We start from the raw sequence: 22428 nt of genomic DNA, 5'->3' as shown, positions 1-22428 counted from the left end.
CAGGAATCCCCAGATACCAAATGCCTGCCTTGTTACTTGGAGGACTAAATGTAGATGTTGTTAGTATACTTTGTAGAATATTGTGGACAGAGAAATAAGGCACTTTGCCATTTGGTAATGGAAGGAAGGGCAGCAGATTTAGAAGAAGTACATGCGCCCAAAACCACACCAAACCCAAAAACATAAACTCATGTCTAATGTGTCCAGTGGTCATAGTCAAAGGCTTTGTACTGCTACGAAAATTGCCAAATAGTTTTAATAATACTGGATTTGAAAAAAAAAAGTATAGATTTATAATGTTTTATTTAACAAACTCACTACTGAAGGATATTAGTTTGTGACATTCACTATTGTAAATAATGCTTCAATTTAAAATAAATGTACATGTATATATTTTGCACATATATATGAATATCTCTGTAGGATACGTTCCTAGAATTGGAGTTGCTGCATTAAAAGGAGTGCGAACTTTAATTTTTGAAGATATATTCCCAAATTATCACTGAATCAATTTATATTGCCATCCAGACTATCGCCCACACGCTCAGCAACATTGGAAAATATTCATCTTTTTATTTTAGTCCCATTTAACGGGCAAAAAGTGGTATCTCATGCTTTAAGATTTGTTTCTCTAATTACTAGAGAGCCTGTACATCTATCATCATATTCACGAGTGGTTGTTACTCGTTCTACAGTGCATGGCTCATTTGTCTCCACTTATATCTACGTAATTTTTGCTCAGTTAAAAAACTGATGTGTATATTACTGTTTTGTTCATTATATAGGTATTGAAAACTCTGCTAGCTCTATTTTTATCTTTTTTTTTTAATGGGTTTTCAGAACATTCAGGCTGATTTTCTTGAATGTTACCTAACAATTGACGGAAAAAGATTCCCTGGGTCTAGGCTACAGAGAGGCCCTGTGCTTAGTGGCGGTGGGTGTGGTTTCTGGAGTCAGGCCGACCTGGATTAGAGCCCCAGCTGTCACGTACTTGTAATCACAGGAAAGCTCTCAGTCTCTGTGTCTTTCTTTCTTTCCTTCTTTCTTTCTCTCTCTCTTTCTTTCTTTCTTTTTTTATGAGTGCAATAAAAAGCACTCAGCTCATTAAACTCAGAATTGTCATGAAATTTGGGCGAGATAATAACGCGTATATCTCCGTACAATGCCTGACACTTAGTAAGTGCTCGATAAGTACAAGATACAACAATTACTTACAATGTGGGCAACAGAAATACCAAATTAGATACAAAGTTTGATTTCTGGTTCTAGAATCTTTCCCAATGAAAGTTCCATTTAATAAGATCCAAGGAGGCTAATAAAACTTCCTTTTCTAAAGAGAAGGCATTTCACTTCCTATTATGCAGTTTCAAGAGAGCACTAAAGTATTCAACTCACTTACTGACTCGGGCAGTTACTCTTGAGTTCCTACGATGTTTAAGGCCCAGGACATGTGGTTATCTTTGAGTCCATTTCATTTTCTTCACGTGGAACTTAATTTTTACTCCTCTGAAAAAATGAAAATCCAAATTCCAATGAAATGAGAGGAAATCAACCAAGGGACAGAAAACTAGAAAATAAGAAAGACTCTTAAAGATCGTCTAGCTCAACGTTTCATTTTACAGATGAGGAAACTGAAGGCCAGAGGAGTTAGGCAACTTTTCTAACACAGTGAGTTAGTGCAGGGAGCTGAGAACCCACGCACCCCAACTCTGAGCCAGCGCCGTGTGGACTAAATCCAGACGTGTTCAAGAATCCGCCTCCTTTTGCGATCAAACGATTTCAAAAGTAAAAATTAAAACAAAAAACAGAGAAACACTGATTAAAAAAAGACAAATCAAAATGAACCAATAAAGTTTGTCAAGAAAGCGCGGAGAGTAAGACCCTGCACTGCTAGTTGGGGGGAAGAGTCATGTTTTCATCCAGTGGGACTACATTCCTGCCCTCCTTTCAGACAAAATTCTGCCCTCAACAACCCATATTTAACACGGATGCTTTATACTCACAGCAAATAGTAAACAACAATCCCGAAGGTTGGCGGTTGGCAATCCCTGGTCCACATGCCAAAGATGCTGCAGGTGCTAATTCTAGGCGGCAAGTGAAGCCACCAAGCACAGATCCCCACCCTATCATTTCCAGTGGTTACTGCCCGCAATCGCCTCCACCCTCTTGCCAGTTTTCAAGGGCAACACCCTCACATGGCTCCCCATCTGGCACCAGGATCATCCTGGCCTTCCAGAATCACAGGCGCGGCAGTGTGGCACATTGCTTTGAGACCACTGCTTCCTGCGATAGAAATAAGTAAGCACCCCCAGGACTTTCGATATTTAGTGCTATGTTTCTATCCTAATTTTTCCCTTTCTTCTCTGTAATCTTAGAGCATCAACATATTCTTAATTATTAATGTTCATCATGTAAGAATATACTAAAAGCAAGGGTTGGATACATCTGATGGACTAGAAGATACCCTAACTTAGGGGCGCCTGGGTGGTCAGTCGGTTAAGTGTCTGCCTCTTGAGTTTGGCTCAGATCGTGACTGCATGGAGCCTGCTTGGGATTCTCTCTCTCCCGTGCTCTCTGCCACTCTACTGCTTGCTCTCGCTCTCTCTCTCTCTCTGTCAAAATAAATGAATAAAAGATATCCTAAATTAGAGGAATGAAGGGTAACCCATCCCCAGGCCCATATATTATGGGTAGAAATCTAAATGCAATGAATATTTGTTTGTTCATTCCGTTGAAGTTTACTAAGTACGTACTATGAACAGTTCTGATGCCAGGCACTCAGGTTGTGGGCATCAGTGGATCTGCTACAAAAGAGCAGTTCGGAGTTGATCTAAAACCAGACGGCCTAGTCTTGGCTTGTAGTTCCACCAGTGAATAATTTTGTGACCCTGGGTGAATTAATTCATTTCTCTAAACTTTATTTCCTCATTGTTATGTAATGACAGTAGCAGTGCTCCCTCCACAGATTTGATGTGAAGATTATATTAAAGCATTTTATGTCACGTCTACCTATAGTAAGTGCTCAATAATTACCAGCTACAGTTAAACTTCCACTATACTATAAGCTGCCATTTGAGGCAGGTAAAGAAGGGTAGAAACCAGAAGATAGTTCAACGCTGAAATTTCGGAAGTGAGGCAAATGGATAAATTGTCCTTTATTTACCTATCAGGTGAGTATGTTAAGGGTGCTCGGATCCTGGGGATGAAGAGATGAGCAGATTCTTGTTCTTCTCTTGAGGGAGAGAGGACACATAATTGAGAAAGGTCCTGTAAATCCCAGATTAGAGATGGTACATTTTGGAAATCAAAAACAAAATCTGAAAAAACAAAAACAAAAACAAAACAACCCTGAAATCTGGACTCCTTTGCTTTAGGAAAGGTCCCCCCATGTTTTCTTGGTGGAGGGGCCAGGAACAGGTTCAAAGGGAGAGAGTTTCCCCATGGTGCCTTTGCCAACTGACTCACAGAGAGGTCCCTGAGTCCGGGCTGCAGGCTGGCCTCGGGGAAAGGCTATTTCCTCCAGGGCTACAGGGGAGATGCAGAAGCCCCTGGGGACAAAGGTTTGGGTGACCTCCTCCCACCTTGTGCTCCTCCTGACTAGGGGATGGCTTTGGTACCAGGCTCAAAAGTTTAGCAAGTCTGACAGTATTAGAATAATTTCTGACCTAATGTTAATAATAATAACAGCAATATCTTATGTTTGTGTAGTATTGCAAGTCTTTAAAATGCATCCATTTGCACCACTCTTGTTTGAGGCCTTCAGCAGCCCTGTGGGGCAGCCTAGGCGGCTCTCGTTAGGCATAGTTGATGGATGGGAGATAGAGATTCAGGCAGTCTTAAAAGACTGCCCCTGGAAAGAGCACAGCTAGCAACCAGTAGACCTGGGACTTGAACCCTGTCTGTAGCCACAAATCGTGGGCGTTTAAGGGTCCGGGGCAGGATCTTGGGCTTCCTGGATGCCTGGGCTAAACTTAGGAGAGCACTGCAGAGTCCCGAGTCCACACAGGTGGCTCCCTGGGCATGGTTTCTCTGTCCCACACTTTCCTGCTGCTCCAACTTGTCCCAGGAGAGCTATTTTCCTGTGAGATGTGTCCCTAGAATGACAGCTGTTCACGATTTGTCCTGCCCACTGCACTGCATCTCACCGAATGTCGCCATTCAGCACAGCAACATCTGTCAGGAGACAGATTAAACACTGTTTTAGGAAATATTGGAATTACAAAGTACATCCAATTTAGGTAAGTTACAAGAACACTTTCTAAGGCTCTTCATTTTGGTGAGCCATCAGTTTAAAACTGCATTGTTCACCTTTCTCTTCCATTGTTTTCTGTTTTACTGTCCAGCCTGTCGAAAGGCCCCTTCTCCATCCCTGACTCCTGGAGTCACAGCTTATTATTTTTTTACTTCCTTACCTTTCTTTTTAGTCCAGTATAAAGTCAAGCTGCCTTTTTTTTTTTTAACCCTAAGTCCCATGACAACTGATTATACAGGTGAACCCTGATCATCACGATGGTTTATTGGTAGGATTTCCGGTAGCGGGCACAAGCACCAGGAATGCCAAACATTTTGGATTCACAGTGCTGGGGCTCAGCTACCAGCAGGGTCTGGTCATCCTGGATGAGGATGTCTTTGACCTCCTTTTTGGAAGCCTCATCCACATATTTCTGATAATAAGCCACCAGGGCTTTGGAGATGGAGCCACAGATTGTGGAACTCTGAGCCACGTGACCACCACCACACGGACTTAGAGGCCTCCGGCCTGGCAGGTCGCTCCTTGCCCAGCAGCAGGACAGGTTCCAATAGCTCGTCCTGCAGTGAACGTGGCTCGATTATCTCCAGGGGCCGCTCATTCACCTGGATAAGGCCGCTGCCCCATTTGGAGGGTGCCACCGCTGTGGCCATCTTCTTGTGCCCACTGCAGGGGACCCTTGCACCGCCTGGCTGGGAACACAGACCAGAGCGGCTCACCGCACAGCACGGCACCCGGACAAGGGCTCAAGCTGCCTTCTTTAGCACACATAAGTACCCTTTTTATCTGGAACCCGATATCTATCTCTGGCTAGAGGTTGTGTTTCTTACTCCCTTTCTCCACTTCAATTTCCTTCTTCTGGAACCTCACAATCTCTTTGACTTTTACTTGGTGGGTGGTTATGACTATTGGTTTGGCAGTCAGATCACCTAAGTTTGATCCTGGATTAGGTGCGTATCAGCTGCAACGTTTTGGTTAAGTTACTCAATCTTTTTGTGTCTGTGTTCTCTCACCCAAAGAGTGGTTGATAATAGTCCCTGTCTCATAGAGTTGTTATGAGGGTTAAAAAAGATAATACTTGTGAGGTGCCTGGCTGGCTCTGTCAGTTAAGTGTTGGACTCTTGATATCGATTCAGGTCATGATCTCGAGGTCGTGAGGTCGAGCCCTGCATCAGGCTCCGTGCTGAGTGTGAAGTCTGCTTGGGATTCTCTCTCCCCCACGGTCTCTGCCCCTCTGCCACTTGCATCCTCTCTCAAAATAATTAAACATTTTTTAAAATGCTGTAAAAAAAAAAAGACAATACTTGCAAAGTGCGTAGAACAGGCATCGCCTTAGTAAGCACTTCATAAGTGTGTGTGCACGCATGCACACCTGTGTGCACAATCATGTGGGTGGTGGGAAAGTGGAGATGCCTTCGTTCCGGGTCTCGCCACCATGCTGAGTTCTAAACAGAACCTCAGTGAGAACAGCCTCCATTCCTACCCTCTCTGTGCTCCTCTGAAACTCCTAAGGTTCTTTGTGACCGTGACCATAGGGCTCACTAACCCAGACAAGAAGCCTTCCATACATAGTCTCTGGCTCCCCCAGCCTCATTGTGGCACAAAAATAGACTGAGAAGAAAGCCACATTCACTTAACGTATCCTAGCTTGGGGTAGATTAGTCTTACTCTGAAGGTGATAATATTGATAATGATGTACTACATTTGGTGTTAGGTAGAGAAGGCTCGGGAGTCAGATCGTTGGGGCCCAGGTCTAGCATTTGCTTGTTTGCATCTGTAAAATGGGATGCTAATGAGAAATGGGTTTTTACGATAAAATGAGGTGATCTCTGAAATCAGCTACGTACGTGCAGTGGATGGCACAGAGTGAGTACGTGATAATAATGTTGACTACTACTATTATTATTAAAACCCTTTTTCCCCCCACTCAGTTGCCTCTGCTTGGGACATTCCATCCCTACCTGATAATTGAGAGTTGGGTTGTAGGACTTGCTAATTTCTTTTTTTAATGTTTATTTTTTTAGAGAGAGCGAGAGTGTGAGCAGGGGAGGGGTGGAGAGAGAGGGAGACACAGAATCCGAAGCAGGCTCCAGGCTCTGAGCTGTCAGCACAGAGCCAGATGCGGGGCTTGAACCCACGAAGTGTGAGATCATGACCTGAGCCGCAGTCGGACACTCAACTGACTGAGCCACCCAGGTGCCCCGGACTTGCTAACTTCTAAGTGGAGAGTGTGTGTTTATTCATAGAAAATCACAGATACTCTTCTTGAGCAGATGAGAAGAGTTTAGAAGCAAGTAGCCATCAAAAGCTCAGGGCAGACTGGAAAGGGGATTTCGTTGGGTAATTCCTTGGGATGCCAGCTGAACATGTGTGGACCTATTTTCTGACCCCAGAAATTAGAAACCAGATTACAGGGTTGAATCAACAAAGTCAGTTTTCCCCTTAACCTAAGTAGGCATTTAGGTGCATTGACTATAAGAGGAAGTACAATGGATGGAAAACATCCTAATTGGGGTATAAATGAAAAAGGTATCAATGGGTCCTAAGTCTCTGTGGCTGCAGTATTTTTAAAAATTGTCACTGATGTGGCTACGTCTGCCAAAGCCTGTGTTCTGCTGTTACTGAACATACCTGACCAAGTCAGAGATAGAGTGCCTGTTTGAACTTTTTGGAACCCACAGCAGGGGATGAGATAAATTTATTCCTCTAGATATTCTTAATAGACTATGCAGTTAAATGAAAGAATATGTTTGACAGGATTAAATATAATGATGCAATAAAACCTAAATACTTTCTAGACAGAAAAAGGGAGTGCTTTGCAGTTTCTTGGATTACCCAGTCTCAGACATAAAAAGAGGGATGAGCTTAGTTGTTTCTCAGTACCCAAGGCTCTAGGGGACTACTGAGGCTAAGGATTCCAATGTCACTCCAATTAGGAATGACTTTCCTTGTATAGCACTCTCCTCAGGGCGCCCTTGACCTCTGCATTCCTCAGACTGTAGATCATTGGGTTCAGCATAGGATTGAAAAAACTGTAAAACAGGAAAAGGATCTTCTGCTGCTCCTCAGGGTGGCGGGATTTGGGGGCCATGTACATGACAATGGCGCTTCCAAAGAAGAGCCCCACCACGCAGAGGTGGGAGGAGCAGGTGGAGAAGGCCTTTCTGCGGCCCTCCCCGGACTGGATCCTCAGGATGGCGAACAGGATGCACGTGTAGGACACCAGCACCAGGCAGAGGGGCCCGACTAAGATAAACACACAGGCAACAAAGATGACAACTTGGTTGAGCCAGGTGTCAGCACAGGCCAGCTTGAGGACAGACAGGATCTCACAGAAGAAGTGGTTGATTTCATGAGGCCCGCAGAAGGGCAGCCTCAGGATGAGAACCACATGGACCAGGGCCAGCAGGGAGCCACATGCCCAGGAAGTCACTACCAGGATGATGCAGCCTGTCCAGCTCATGATGACAGAATATCGGAGTGGGTGGCAGATGGCCACATACCGATCATAGGACATCACCACCAGGAGAAGACATTCAGTATGAGCAAAACTCAAGAAAAGAAAGGTCTGTGTCATGCAGCCAGCAAAGGAGATGGGCTGGTCTGGCTTCACGAGGTTTACCAGCATCTGGGGCACCGTGTTGCAGGCATAGGCTATGTCAACGATGGCCAGGTGGGAGAGGAAGAAGTACATGGGGGTGTGCAGTCTGGAGTCCAGCCAGATGAGCCCCAGGATGAGCCCGTTCCCCAGCAGGGTGAAGGCATAGAACAGGGAGAAGAGCCCAAAGAGAAGCATCTGAATCCCTGGGTCAAGACAAAATCCCAGTAGAATGAACTCTGTGACTGATGTCTGATTTTCCCCCATTTCACTATGAAAAAGATAAAATGGATAACTTGGGACAGAATTGTCGAAAAACATCCAGGCATTGCAGTATACATTTTGTCATTTTTTTTTAAATTTTTTTTTTAACGTTTATTTATTTTTGGGACAGAGAGAGACAGAGCATGAACGGGGGAGGGGCAGAGAGAGAGGGAGACACAGAATCGGAAACAGGCTCCAGGCTCCGAGCCATCAGCCCAGAGCCCGACGTGGGACTGGAACTCACGGACCGCGAGATCGTGACCCGGCTGAAGTCGGACGCTTAACCGACTGCGCCACCCAGGCACCCCCATTTTTGTCATTTTTAAAAGATAAACTTTTGACGTTAACAATCTAGTTACACCTGAAGTTAATCACTTAACCTGACAACGAGTTTTACACGAGAGGGTCGTGTCATTGGAGACAGATTACCTAAAGCCAATGACAGTGTAAGGGGGAGGAAGAGTGTCAAGCCAAAAGAGAAAAGAAAGTAACCATGAAATACAGATTATCTTGGAGCTGCACATGCCAGGATTATTCAGAGAAGTTGCTGGAGTGGAGAGGTAATCAGTGCTGGAAGAACTCCAGACATGAGGATTAGAAGAGCCTCGAGAAGAGATGTGAAAATTCGGTTTCTCAACAGAAATATCGGCTCTTCTGCGTTGGGCAATGGAGACCCATCTTTGTGCTCTACAGAAGCTTATACCATCAAAGAAGGAGCAGTTTTGGTGATTGTTTAGGTTGCTAAGAAGGAATCAGTGGATGTGCTACGTATGGGCTCTACTGACTATATTTTCCAATGGGTGATGGATACAAACCGACAATTGGCCACTTAGCAATCTACTGATGGGCTCTCAGTTACTGATTTACCAAAAAGTTGTTTTGAATAATAACACACAAGCTTTGTAGGAATTGGTGTTTCGGTGGGCTGCCCAGTGTTCATGCATCACGAGTCTAGACTTTGTGTGCAGAGGGTGTAAATGTGTGTGAGGTTAGGCGTTCACACTTGATTTGAAGGCTGTGGTGTGTATGGATCTGTGTGAAGACATGTCAAGATGCAGTTCTCTATGCACGATTTGTAATTCACCTCATCTCTACTCCCATTCAAAAAGCAAATCCAGGGGCACCAGGGTGGCTCCGTCAGTTGAGCAACCGACTCTTGATTTTGGCTCAGGTCATGGTCTCACAATTCATGATTCCGAGCCCTGAATTCTGTTCTGTGCTGACAGCATGGAGTCTGCTTGAGATTTCTCTCTCCCTCTCTCTCTCTGCCCCTCCCCAGCTTGCTCTCTCTCTTTGTCAAAAATTAAAGAAACATTATATTTATATCTATATCTATCTATCTATCTATCTATATCTCAAGATCTCAAGGTACTAATCCAGGTACTAATTAGTATACAGGTACTAATATAACTAGGAAAGGCCATACCTGGAATGACACCATGTTGGAGGACTCACTCTTTGTGTGATGGCTTAGCATTTGTATCATGTGCCCTGTGTGAGATTCAAAACCATTATAAACAACCATTTACTAAAAAATGAACTCTGCCTTACTTCAGCAATAGAAAGATCACCAAATGCTTGATAGATAGCTAATTTAATTTTTTTTTTTTTTTGGCAAAGAGATAATTTAGTGAATTTGTCATTCACAGATTGCTGTAGCAATACTCTGGCAGTCGAGTGGGTATTTTGAGACTTCTATGAATTGATGATGAACCAAATAGTTGGCTTGTCCTTATGTCCTCAGTAACAGTTTGCAATATACCATGTAGAAATCAGCATCTTTCAAGGGGCGCCTGGGTGGCACAGTCGGTTAAGTGTCCAACTTCAGCCAGGTCACAATCTTGCGGTCCGTGAGTTCGAGCCCTGCGTCAGGCTCTGGGCTGATGGCTCGGAGCCTGGAGCCTGTTTCCGATTCTGTGTCTCCCTCTCTCTCTGCCCCTCCCCCGTTCATGCTCTGTCTCTCTCTGTCCCAAAACTAAATAAACGTTGAAAAAAAATTAAAAAAAAAAAAAGAAATCAGCATCTTTCTAGTGCACACATTTTGTCAGTGCCTTTACTGGGCAAAAATAACCTGAGGCTGAATGATTAAACTTGTACCTGCTTGCCTCTTGAAGAAAAGGCTCTCCAGGATTACAACAAAGAGAGGTGCTGCTGTTTTAAGACCCTGGTCCAGGGGTGCCCGGGGGGCTCAAGCAGTTAAGTGTCGGACATCAGCTCAGGTCATGATCTCATGGTTCTGTGCTGGCAGCTCGGAGCCTGGAGCCTGCTTTGGATTCTGTCTGTCTGTCTGTCTCTCTCTCTCTCTCAAAAATAAATAAACATAAAAAAAAAAAACCCACCCTGGTCCAGCTGTCATTAATTCCAGTGGAGAATCAATGAGATGCTCCCTGAGGAACTCGAAAATAAGAGCAATAACACTGCTTCTTGAAAACTAGAACTTGCAAATCCACTCATAATGGATGAGAAGAACTGGAGGAGGAAACGTGACAACCGGAGTGAACGTGGAGGTGGGGGTTGTGAGTACATCCCAGACTCCACTCGAGATGCTTTGCTGCAACCTCCTGGGACTCGGGGAGGAGGATCCAACTGTAATTAGGGGACCTACATGTAATAGGTGTGCAGGATACGTGTCTACAGAAAGGCTGAGGGGTAGAGAAGGGGGTGATCCCCGAGGGCCAGTGTGTGCCAGCACATTTTCAGCACCGTCCAGGGAAAGGTGGCCTGCTGATCTGAGAGAGCTGTCCTCCTGGCCAGTGTGGACCCACGGTCCAGATGGCTCGCGTGATCAGCAATCAGCAACCCTAGCTGTCGGGTCTCCAGTGAACCCCCCGCCTCTGCTCTGAGCCCGTGCTCACCAATTAACCAGGAGGTATTAATCTGCCTTCTTGTGCAGATATTGTGACAAAGAGGAAATGTGCTACCAAGCAAAGCTCTTGCCAGTTTTTTTAATGATAAATAATTCCATTCAGATTTGTTCATTGTTCTTTTTCTCCCCCCCTTTTCAGTTTGGATAGTATGAGACAGATGGAAATGTACACACTAAACAAAATTTCCAAAGCTGGATCTACAAAGTGAAGACCAGGCCGTGGGCAGGGAAAACCTCACTGAAATACAACACAAGGAAAATTTCTCTGAGCAGCTAATTGGGACCTGAAGGACGTCCCCATTAGATCCCTCTCAAGCAGCATTAAATGCCTTTTTTTAGAATAATGATTATCAATAAATTGGATCAAGTCACAAATGAATCTAATGACTATACTATGAATTTCTAACACATTATCAGGACTTTTTTCTTTTTCTGGAACAATACTGTGTGAGGACAGCCTTTTAAATTTATTTGGAGGTGCCTGGGTGGCTCGGTAGGTTGAGCGTCTGACATGAGCTCAGGTCGTGAGCTCACAGCTTGTGAGTTCAAGCCCTACATCAGGCTTTCTGCTGTCAGCATGGAGTCCACTTTGGATCCTCTGTCCCCTTCTCTCTCTGCCCCTCCCCCACTCATATTCTCATATTCTCTCTCTCTCTCTCTCTCTCTGTCTCCCTGTCTCTCTCAAAAATAAAAACATTAAAAAAATAAAAATGTTTATGTGGAAAATATACACAGTATATGGAAATGTTTAGTTGTGAAAATGCATTTGAACCCACATCTCATAAAAAGCATAATCTCTTTATTCAGTCCTCCCTTAATTCCTTTCTTAGCTTCCAAAGGGTTACATAAAGGGGAAAAAATTACTTGCCAAGTATGAATCTCTTTGAAACTTAAAGGGGCAGACAAGAGAAAGGAGGGGGCCTAACGAGTACATTAAGGTTAGGAACAGTTGCCCTATGGACTGAAAGTCTGCTTTCTTTTACAGGAGTGGGTGATAAAACACCCTTTGTGAATAAGGAACAAGGGCACTCATTTTGTAACTCTGGCACTTAGCAAATGTTTACTGAGTGAACAAATGAATGAATGAATGAATGAATGAATGAATGAATATACCAGAATAAGTGAATGCCTAAATATTGAATTTTTGAACTCTCCTTGTACTGGGTCTGGAATTTCTAGCTTGCTTAAATCTTGGTTGCCCAATTAAGGACATTCTTCCTGAGGCAAAACAAAAAAAACAAAAACAAAAAAAGCCCCTCTATTACTAGAATCTCCAAAATGTTGAAGCATTGGACACTTGAAAGATACTTCCATTTTCTTTTTTCCCCATTTTTTATTTCATCCCACATAATATTGAAAGCATCTTACCTGTGGCACCTGGGTGGCTCAGTCGGTTAAACGTCTGACTCTTGGTTTCAGCTCAGGTCTTGATCTCACGGCTCGTGAGTTTGAGCCCTGCACCGGGCTCTGTGTTGACAGTGTGGAGCCTGCTTGGGATTCTCTCTCTCCCCCTCTCTCTCTGCCCCTCCCCTGTTCAGACTCTCTATCTCTTTCAAAATCAACAAATAAACTTAAAAATTTTTAAAAATAAAAAGAAAGCATCTTACCTGAATGCAACAGATTAAATTTGCTAACGGACTGACAGAAGTGAGAGGAGGAACTAAAAGAGAAATTAAATGCCTCTCAGTTCCAAATGTAACATTCAGACCTTGCTTTGTGCTATAAATGATACATCCTATATGTATGTACAAGTTAGCAATTTAAAAATTGGCCAACCGTTTGATGACTAATAAATTATCCAGTGTCTTCATGGTTTCAAAGTAAATATCTAAGATTGAAATCATTTCTTTACACAGGAACAAACCTGTCAGTACGAGATGGGGCCTAGGTTTCAAAAGTAAAATTTAAGATCCGATGAGCTGACAAACTTTTCTAATGCTGTAGGCATGAGTCACACAGCATTCCTAAAATGAAAGCTATTTTTAAATCCTTAGTTCAACTGAAGTATTAGATGGTTTGCCTCCAAGAAATTAAAAAAATAATTATTGTTATAACCAATTTATTCAGCATAACCCTTTTCTGTTTCTCCTTTAGTTCAAAATATTGTAAAGTTTCTGAGATTTTCCTCCCTGGCCCATGTGTTAGTTAGAAGAATGTTGCTTAATCTCTGAGTATTTGGGGATTTTCCGGCTCTCTCTCTGCTACTGATTTCCACTTTAATTCCATTGAGGTCTGAGAGCGTGCATTGTGTGGCTTCTTTTCTTTTGAATTTGTTCAGCTGTATTTTATGTCGCAGAATATGATCTATCATGGTGAATGTTCCATGTGAGCTTGAGAAGAATGTGTATTTTGCTGTTGTTAGATGAAGTAGTCTATAGATGTTCACTATGTCCAATTGATTGATGGTGTTGAATTCAACTATATCCTTACTGATTTCCTGTCTGCTGGGTCTACTGCTGATAAAGGGATGTTGAAGTCTCCAACTCCAACAGTAGGCTCATCTATTTGTCCTTTTCAGTTCTATCGGTTTTGCCTCATGTATTTTGACGCTCTGTTGTTAGGTGCGTACATGTTAAGGATTATGTCTTCTTGAAGAACTGACCCTTGTCGTGCATGACCCTCTTTATCCCTGGTAACTTTCCTTGCTCTGAATCCCCTCTCTTGATGATTATGTCTCCCCGTCTTGGTTCCTCTACCTCATTCTATCATTCTCTCTATCCTGATCTCTTTTCTCTCCTGGTCCCCTTTATGACATTCTGTTTCCATTCCCAGTTTTCCTTATCTCTCTTCTACAACCCCCAATTCCCAAAATCTCTTATTTCCTCTTCCACAGTATTTCTAGAGACTTCTCAACAGTTCCAATATTTGAGTGATGTCTTAGAAGATTTTGATTACATAGAAAAATCTATATTTGGGTTAATTGTCTACATTTAGGTTGTCTTATAAGAAACCTTGGGAAATACTATCTTGTAATTCACCATAGCAGTAATATCTGTCAGGACATTTATCTGGGATATTGAAATATTACCTCTTGATATCATAATGACTAATGAGGGCTAGCTACTTGTACTTAAGAATTCATCTAACAAAATATACCCTCAGATTGAAGGAAACTTTTTGATCTAGCAAGTGATGAAAAGATCATATATTGGATCATGCACTGTGCCTGGAACGTTGTAGGTGTTCAATATTTTTTTTGACTGACTGGATATCAATTTGATGAAATATGAGAAAACAAAACATTAATGAGCTCTCTGCATTCTGTCTTGAGCCAGATTCTAAAAAAAAACAAAAATCCAACCCCCCCCCAAAAAAAATCCCCAAATATTGAAAGGCAGCATAGAATAGCAATCAGAGAGCATGGGCTTAGGGGGTGAGATACACATGTACTTCTTTGTATGACTCTGAATATATTTCTTAACTTCTCAAGCCCTATTTTACCACTTTTTTGAAAGGAGCGATTGTATTTATTTCACAAGGTTGTTGAGAAGACTGAGATAATACATTTTAATTAAGATAAGTGTGTTAATTAATTCAATGAATTAATCGAGATAATATATTGAGCACATTCCTTCTGCACGGTGAACATTCATTAACTTAAATCAGTTATCGATCTTTAACAATTACCGATCTTTAACAGTTTCTTGAATAGCCTATGACTGTATGAATCTGACAAGCCCTCCTTTTTTGCGGTTCCAGGAGGTCCCTAGAAATCACTCCCCTTATTGGCCATTATCCTCTTTAAGCCAGTTTTTGCAAAGTCTTCACAACAATGTAAGTCTACAATGTGATCTTGTGGATAATATGTTGTTGAAGGACTACTGAGGCAGATTTGGCCTCCTGACCTTTTGATGTCTTTCCAGGAAAAGAGCACAGTCTGTTGAAGAGCTTGGAGGGATTAAAAAGAGCACAGAACTATAACAAACTATTAAAGACGAGAAAGAGTATCCTCTACAAAACAATGCCTTCTCTTTTCTGCACTTCCTCTAACCTCATCACATGCATACACATACACAGGCACATTCACTCACATGTGAGTCCAGGTTTGGGAACGTCTCACATTTAAAAGCTGAGTACTTTCTGTGTGCCTGACACTGTTCTCCAAGTTATAAGTAATGCAAGGACTGTGTATGGGCAGCATAGACTACGCTTTGTGGTTCTATTGACAGAAACACAAGGACTAAACCAACGTCAGTTTTCCTGAAATGTAAAGCCCCTCCATAATACACCCCAGTGTAAAGTTCTTTGGCTTAAGAAGGTTATTCTACCTATGTAACCTAAGTCTACCATGCAGAAATTTCTTATTCTGTATCTAGCTTCACCATCCACAAGGTTATTGCTTTCATGCAGCCGCTTTGCACCATGTAAAATGAAATTAACTGAATTCTATACATACTTACATTATTTGTGATCAACATGTTCAATCAACTTAGCTTTGGTTTTTCCTCAAACTATCCCCATAGCAGAATAACAATCAGCTCATATTTAGACAAGACTGAATTTCCTTACCTGACTTTAAAAAGAATAGTTAACAGAGTGATAGTCCACTGAAGGGTAGATGTTACTCCACGTCGAAGAGGAATTAATGATGAAGTAAAATAAGGTGGCCTGGTTAGCTCCCACGTTTGGACTCAGGGACCCCAGAAGGGGAAAATACCTCAAGGTTGGGCAGGATCGTGCTTTCTGGGAGCGCCTGCGGGAGCTGCAGAACCCTCACTCCTGTTCCTGACTGCAAAGGTGGCAGAATCCTCAGAAAAGGCGCTTTTATTCTCCTATGGCCCCAGCCTAGTTGGTAGCGTCTAAGGGCTCCCTGGAGGGGTGGGCTGCGAGATACAGTGCATGCCCACTCCACTGGGAAGGGGACAAAGCAGTTCCCTGGTTCTGCTCTCATCCCCAGCAGGACACACGATCAGGAACCACAACCAGCCACAGAGCACGCCTCTGAGACAACACCGGTCATTACGGCCCCGGAAAACTTGGCATTATTTGGATTTCATGAATCCCAGCACTGCCCTAATTCCCAAACCATCAGGTCGTTCAGGGGAACCTAGAAGGAAGCAGAACGAGTGTGACAATGAAGAAGCTCCCGGCATTCACCTCTGTATTTCAGCTTCTCCCCACTGTACTCTGGGCCACCTTGTGTAGCAGCAGAGGGGGGAAGGAAGGACCCTGAAAAATCAGCTGGTTCCAAGCAACAGCTCAAGATGTGGAGATGGCGTAGAGAGCAGGTTATGGCGGCAGGGAGCAGACCGGGGAGTCTGAGGAGAAACACGGAGTCCCAGTGGGGCTTATTAGAACATGCCTGAGGAGGGGTTTTCTAGAACACAAACCACCCAATTAGGTCAATCTTGGAAGGATTCTCTCATCTCTATTCTAAAAAAGGAGCTGAAAGAATCTATTCCATCCGACGAGGGGAGGAGAGAACCCTCTCGAAGGCAGCTTCCCCTCCAAGCCACTACTTCTCCCAGAAGGGTGGAGATATTTGCTGCCTAAGGTCTTCTCATGTTTATTTCTCTATTAAACTAGACAGAGGAGAGCTAGGAATTTCATACCAAGCAATTGTGCAACTTACAAATTAATGAGTTTGTTACAGTATGACCCTGCTGGGGTCATGGCATAAACTCGAGGAAAATCTTGCACAGATTATCACACGTGTCTTGTGAACACGCTTACCCGTGCTCCAACTGTAGATGTCCATGGAGAAGGGCCGCACATTCATCCAGGGACAAAGAGATTGCTCCTGATTAGATAAGAAGCCTGGTGTGCGGGAGGCAATCCATAAACACTAGAATCTTTTCTTCTTGTCTTTTCACACTCAGGTGAACCCAGAAAATGTGGAAAGTAGGAAACACAGATGAACAACAAAAATCCCGCGAAAACAATAGTTAGGACGTGTTTTTCTACATTTGACATCGTGAAAACATCAGTTATAAAAAATCATTTTGGGGCACAAAAAATAGAAAATTTCAACTAAGATGATCAGAAATATAAAATTTTGTGATACCAAACAAAGTAAAATGTAGGCAATACATCAAAATAAGGTGTTTTCTATTAGCATGAAATTGATGCAATTTTAGCCTGTGCACAGCTTCTGAAATGTGGTCAGAGTGAAACAGGACCATGTTCAAAATGTGCAAATATACAAAGGAAAGTAACACACAGAGAACAGACAGATCTTATTTGATACGACTATTCTCTCAAGTGCTTACCCTATATGCCCGGCTGCGGAACAGGAAGCCACCTTTCGTGAGCAAGTACTAAAGTGAAAACCTGGGTTAAGAACGGTTTTAGAGAACACATTTCTATTGTCAACATGTTAGGAATATTGGCTCTAAATAGACATTTTGGTAAAAATGAAAAATTAAAAGTTAATAAGTAACTCAGGATAACATTCGGGATTATTGCACAAACTAACAGGAAAATCCTTCAAAAGATAAACAAACGTCAACATCTATAAACTCAAAATTGTCAATATTCTGTTAAAATTAAACTGCAATAACTTTTATCTTGATCGTGTTTGCTTTTTTTTTTTTTTTTTGAGAGAGAGAGAGCGGGGGAGGGGGCAGAGGGAGAGAGAGAGAAAATCTCAAGCAGGCTCCATGCTCAGTGCAGAGTTTATTTTTTATTTTTTATTTTTAGAGAGAGTGATAGTGTTTACTATTTAAAGAGAGTAACAATAACATAAATACAGGCAAGACTAGGGTACAGAAAAACAAGGTCAGGATTAATTAAAATGAAAACATTATCTGCTAGCATTGGGCATTTGATTTCACCGGACCTTTTCATTTATACCTTTTATGCACGAAGTCAAGTACTGCTAAGATTTGACTGTGGGGTTCATTTGATTGGTATATGGATAAAAATAAGGGTGGAATGGGTGGATTTAATCATCTCTCCAAGTAAATTACCATAATGGATGTTTTTGCACAAAAAGCAGAGGGTAAGGTTGTGACAAATGACCAAGACATGATTTTCAGGATCGCGTTTTCAGGATGGCATGACCACAGTATATTGGTACAGAATGAAAACGGTAATGTTCTCAGTTGTATTTCTTAAGTAGTTATCAGCGAAAAGAGCAGACGTTTGTTTGGAATCCTTAACAAAAGGAAAGAAGGAGGCGGGATTTCCAAGGGCTCTTTTTAGAAATTTTATTTTTGTCCGTTGCTAGTGTTATCTTAAGGAAGACCCAGCTCCTTAAGAGATCCGTACTTCTCTTCTATACACCGTTGTCTCTGGGCTGCGGTGGCCAGCACGTGGCTGTACTTCCTAGCTCTCTGCCATCGGTGGTGGTGGTGGTGGGGTGGTGTCATATTCTTACAAAAGGAACATAAGCAGAAAAGATTTGTGCCGCTTCTAGGGCTACAGTGGGTATGCCTCCCGCACAATTGCTCTTCCCATCACTGGCTGGAAGCAAAGATCTCCAAGGCCAGGAGGATGGTGGTAGGTCCAGGAGATGGAAGGTCCCTGCATCACCGCATGAGGGACTCTCACTTGCCTGCATTGGACTTGGCAGGAGGAAGAAGTAAACTTTTGTTTTGTAAAAATTGCTTTGATTTGGGGCTTCTGTGACACCTTTACCCATAAATCCGTTACTTCACATTGTTTTCGGAGAGAAAAGGAATGAGGAAGGGCTGGTAACTCTCAAGTATTCGTGGCTTCTGAGACCAATTCACGTTGTAAAGAGCATCTCCTTATGGCGCAACATGCGCCATAGGTTTTTATTTATGTCACGTAGCTGCCTTAGAGTCTGGGGAAGCATAGTTTACTTTGCATGTTATTTGGTGTCCCATTCAAATTATTTCGATTAATAATATAGGTCATCTCACCCCTAAACATTACAGCATAGGATTGAATAATGAAGTAAACAGATACAAAAAGGACATTTTCAGAGACACCTTGATACAATTCAGCAGTCCCACAAGATTCTCAACTGCTTTTAATTGCTTCATTCTAGCTTTCCCTAAGATATGTAAAAAATGTGTACTGATAAATATTTGAGAACATAAGGGTCCAGAGGTACCTTGGAAGAAGTTTTTTTTTTTTCAAAGTTGTAATATTAATACATGTTCATTGTAAGATTACTAAAAAACACAGAAGTATGTATTTCTCAAGCTTAGTCTTATTTTTAAAAGCAACTTCTATTGGCTACTTCAGTGTGCATCATCCTTATATTCAGACATCTAAACACACACACACACACACACACACACACACACACACACACCTGCACCCATGTGTATGGATACGTATGTATGAATTCGTGAAGAGCTAGAAGTTTCTCCTACAAAATGAAAATGAATTTTTAAAGTATGACACATTTTCTTCATTTAATTACATTTGATGAGTAATTTCCATGGTAGCCCATTATAGATAATACTTACTCTTTTTCATATACTGCATATATACTTCTTATAATTTACTAAGTCCAAAATTAATACATTTTAGATCATTTAGTATTTTTTTTATAATAAATGTCAACTCAAAATCCTTGTACCCATTTCTTCATGCAATTACATATGTTAAGTATTTCTCTAGACTAGATTCTTAAAATTGCTATTTCCATTTTTAAGCATTGAGTAGATATTTCCAAATTTTTTAGCATATAAAAATCTGTGCCTATTTATACTGCCACCAACAGTGTCTGAATGTTTGCTCTGACCCACAAACTCACCAAAAGTAAAAGTATTGGCTTTGACCCACAATTTGTTGGTCAAAACATGGGTTCGCATTTTAAAGTAGATTTTCCTGGATGAAGATAAAGACATCATCATATTTATTTTTGACTTGTGTTTATTCTATGAATAGTCTGTAGCTACATATTTTCATTTTTTCATGGATTTGTATATTGCCCTTCTGTTTTATATATGTTAAAATATCGTAGGTATACTATTATACCCTTTCTTAGGATGAGTTTTCAGGCCAGTTAAAAATTCAGTCTACTCTTCCCAAGCTTTAGTTTATCGTAGATACATGGGGCGCCATAGGTCAGGCTGTGTGTGGGGACAGTCTAACTTAGTAGTTATAAATATGGTCTTTGGCCTTTGGAAGACCGAGATGAGGGTTCTCCTGTTCCACTCACTAGCTCTGTGAGCCTCAAGGGGTACTTAACATCTCTGTGTCTTGATTATGTTCATATATAAATGAAATCTAATGGTAAAACATACTTCTGGGAATTATTGTGAAGATTAGATTGATATTAATGGATAGGTCCTCATAGAACAGTACTTGATATGACATAAGCAGTCAATAAAAGCGAGCTATTAGTATTATTATGCTAGTTACACAACACCAGACAGAGATCTGGGACCCTTTGCAAGTGAATGGTATTATTAATCCTTCCCCAACAGAATAACAAAACTTTTTTTTTTTTTTTTGGTGGGGGAGGACAATTCATGTAGAATATATCTTATGCCATCCGTAGTTCCAAGATCATTATTATATGCAAACCATTCATTTGGTATTTACTTTTGAATTCCTGTGCAAGGCTCAGGAATTAATTGTATAGATTAGTCTCAAAATAATCCACTTAATTTTGTCTCTTATGTAAGAGAAAAAAAAATTGAAATTTTAGAAAGTTAGTTGAGAGGCATCGAATTAGAGGTACTTATAGATCATCTAGTCCAATGTTTCATTTTCCAGGTAGGGAAACCATGCCCAGAGGAATTAAGTGATTTTTCTAAGGTCACACAGTGACCTGGTAGAATTGAGATAGGAACCCAGATGTCTGGCCCTCTGAGCCAGCCCTCAGCCCTCTAAGGGCGAAACCAGACTGTGATCACAAACACACCTCTTCTCTCGGCCCAACGGTATTACACAAATTAAAAGCAAACAAATAGCAGAGAACAAGCAAAACAAAATACCAGATGACACTAAAACAGTGCTGTAGTCAAAGTTCATCAGGAAGGAAAGAAAGCAGACCCTTCCCTGGGGTCTGGGAAAAGACATCAAAACTATGATGTCCAGTGAGGCCACATTCTAACTCTCCTTCCATTTTCCTCCCTAAGAACGAAAGATTTAACAGGTCTTCTCTATTGCATCAACATTCAAAGTGTGGTCTGTGGCAGCGAGATAAGAGAGATTGTTAGAAATGCAAATCTCTGCCCATCCTATGTCAGGCCTGCTAACCTGCGTTGTTGCAAGATCTTCAATGATTTGTATGCACACTGATGCCAGAGAAGCACTGGTCTACACCATCTAACAAAGAATAAACAGTCATCCTATAGGTCGGTGGTTGTCTGTGCCCACTCCACATGCCAAAGACACTGGGGAACTCGATTCCAAATGGCTTGTGAACTAGCTCCCACCCACAGCATCCCACCCTATCATTTGCACTAGTTACAACCCCTAATTCCCCACCATCTTGCAAGACGTAGGAGGATTAACACCCTCTGCTTGGCTGCTCAGCTCCCACGAGCACCTCCTGGCACACCATAATCACAGGCTTTCACAATTTGGCGTGCTCTTTTTGAAAGGCTCATATCCTCTGTTCCACATGACAGAAATCAATATACATAACTCTTTATGTTAAGGAGTAAATACCTTCTCCTAATATGTTTGTAATTCCCTTGTGATCACTGGCAAATGAAACCTGATTCATCACCATATCTATAAGAAACTTGTAAGAACTGAGTGCATTTGAAACTAAAAGTGACTAATGGACAATCAGATGTCTAACTTTGAAAGAATAATGGCTGCTATATTTAAGTTACGTATTTTATGGAGCTGTACTGTTTTTTGCTTTTTGTTTTTGATAGGAGTTCAGGCTAAATGATCATTCTTAACCAGCATTCACTGAAGTACTACTCTGACATGAGCGTGGTCTAGCTATTGAAGATGTAAATATCAGAAGGTCCTGTTCAAAAGAATCATGCGGTTAATCTAGTTTGGATTTGATGGGATTTGAAGTGTTGGGGTTTGGAGACAACAGTCAAGGAAGAATTATTGAGATGTCTTTGGTGCAAAAAGGTGTTTTATTTTTTTATGGTGGCTTTATTAAAGCAAAGGGACAGGACCCCTGGGCAGAAAGAGCTTCCCGGACTGTAAGGAGTCAGTAATTATATACTAGCGAGTTGGGGGAGCTAAAGAGAAGGGAAAGTTTCCAAAAGGATTTTCATATGCTAAAGAATCACAGGATCCCAGAAGCCTACCTATTGTCAAGCTAGGGTTGTTTTCCCCTCTAGCAAAGTATTAACAGTAAGATAGTAGGGACTTCCTGCAGGAATGTTTTACTCTGCCTGCCTCAAGTATTTGTCAGTGGGCTGCAGGTTATAAGGAAAATTTAATTTTGCCTGCCATTTCCTTCTGCCTTCGTTTCCCACATCAGACTGACTTATTTGAATTCTGATTCCACTAGTGGATTTTTGTGACAGAGAGTATGTTCACTAATTCTTTAAACCTCAATTTCCCCTCTGTAAATGGAAATACCATTAATACTTCACAGCTTTGAGGTGA

General features: G+C 41.8%; 1 protein-coding gene, 1 long non-coding RNA gene and 1 pseudogene across 2 annotated transcripts; all 3 read right to left on the bottom strand.

Moving 5' to 3' along the window:
* Positions 1–286: 286 nt before the first annotated feature.
* Positions 287–12397, bottom strand: LOC123384076. Its single transcript, XR_006594675.1, has 2 exons — positions 12346–12397; positions 287–3317 (listed from the first exon to the last, which is right to left on the bottom strand). It is a non-coding gene; the product is annotated as an uncharacterized LOC123384076 (long non-coding RNA).
* On the bottom strand, positions 3745–5433 carry LOC123384075 (annotated as a pseudogene).
* LOC101081211 (olfactory receptor 2A1/2A42) lies at positions 7182–8185 on the bottom strand. The gene has a single exon (XM_003983178.3). It carries the CDS (start codon positions 8166–8168, stop codon positions 7182–7184), a length of 987 nt encoding a protein of 328 aa, XP_003983227.2. The 5' UTR covers positions 8169–8185.
* Positions 12398–22428: the final 10031 nt, after the last annotated feature.

This window comes from Felis catus, chromosome A2 (genome assembly GCF_018350175.1).
Source record: "Felis catus isolate Fca126 chromosome A2, F.catus_Fca126_mat1.0, whole genome shotgun sequence".
NCBI classification, from domain to species: Eukaryota; Metazoa; Chordata; class Mammalia; order Carnivora; family Felidae; genus Felis; species Felis catus.
The sequence above is the reverse complement of the archived record's forward strand: the minus strand, read 5'-3'. Positions and strand labels throughout refer to the sequence as shown.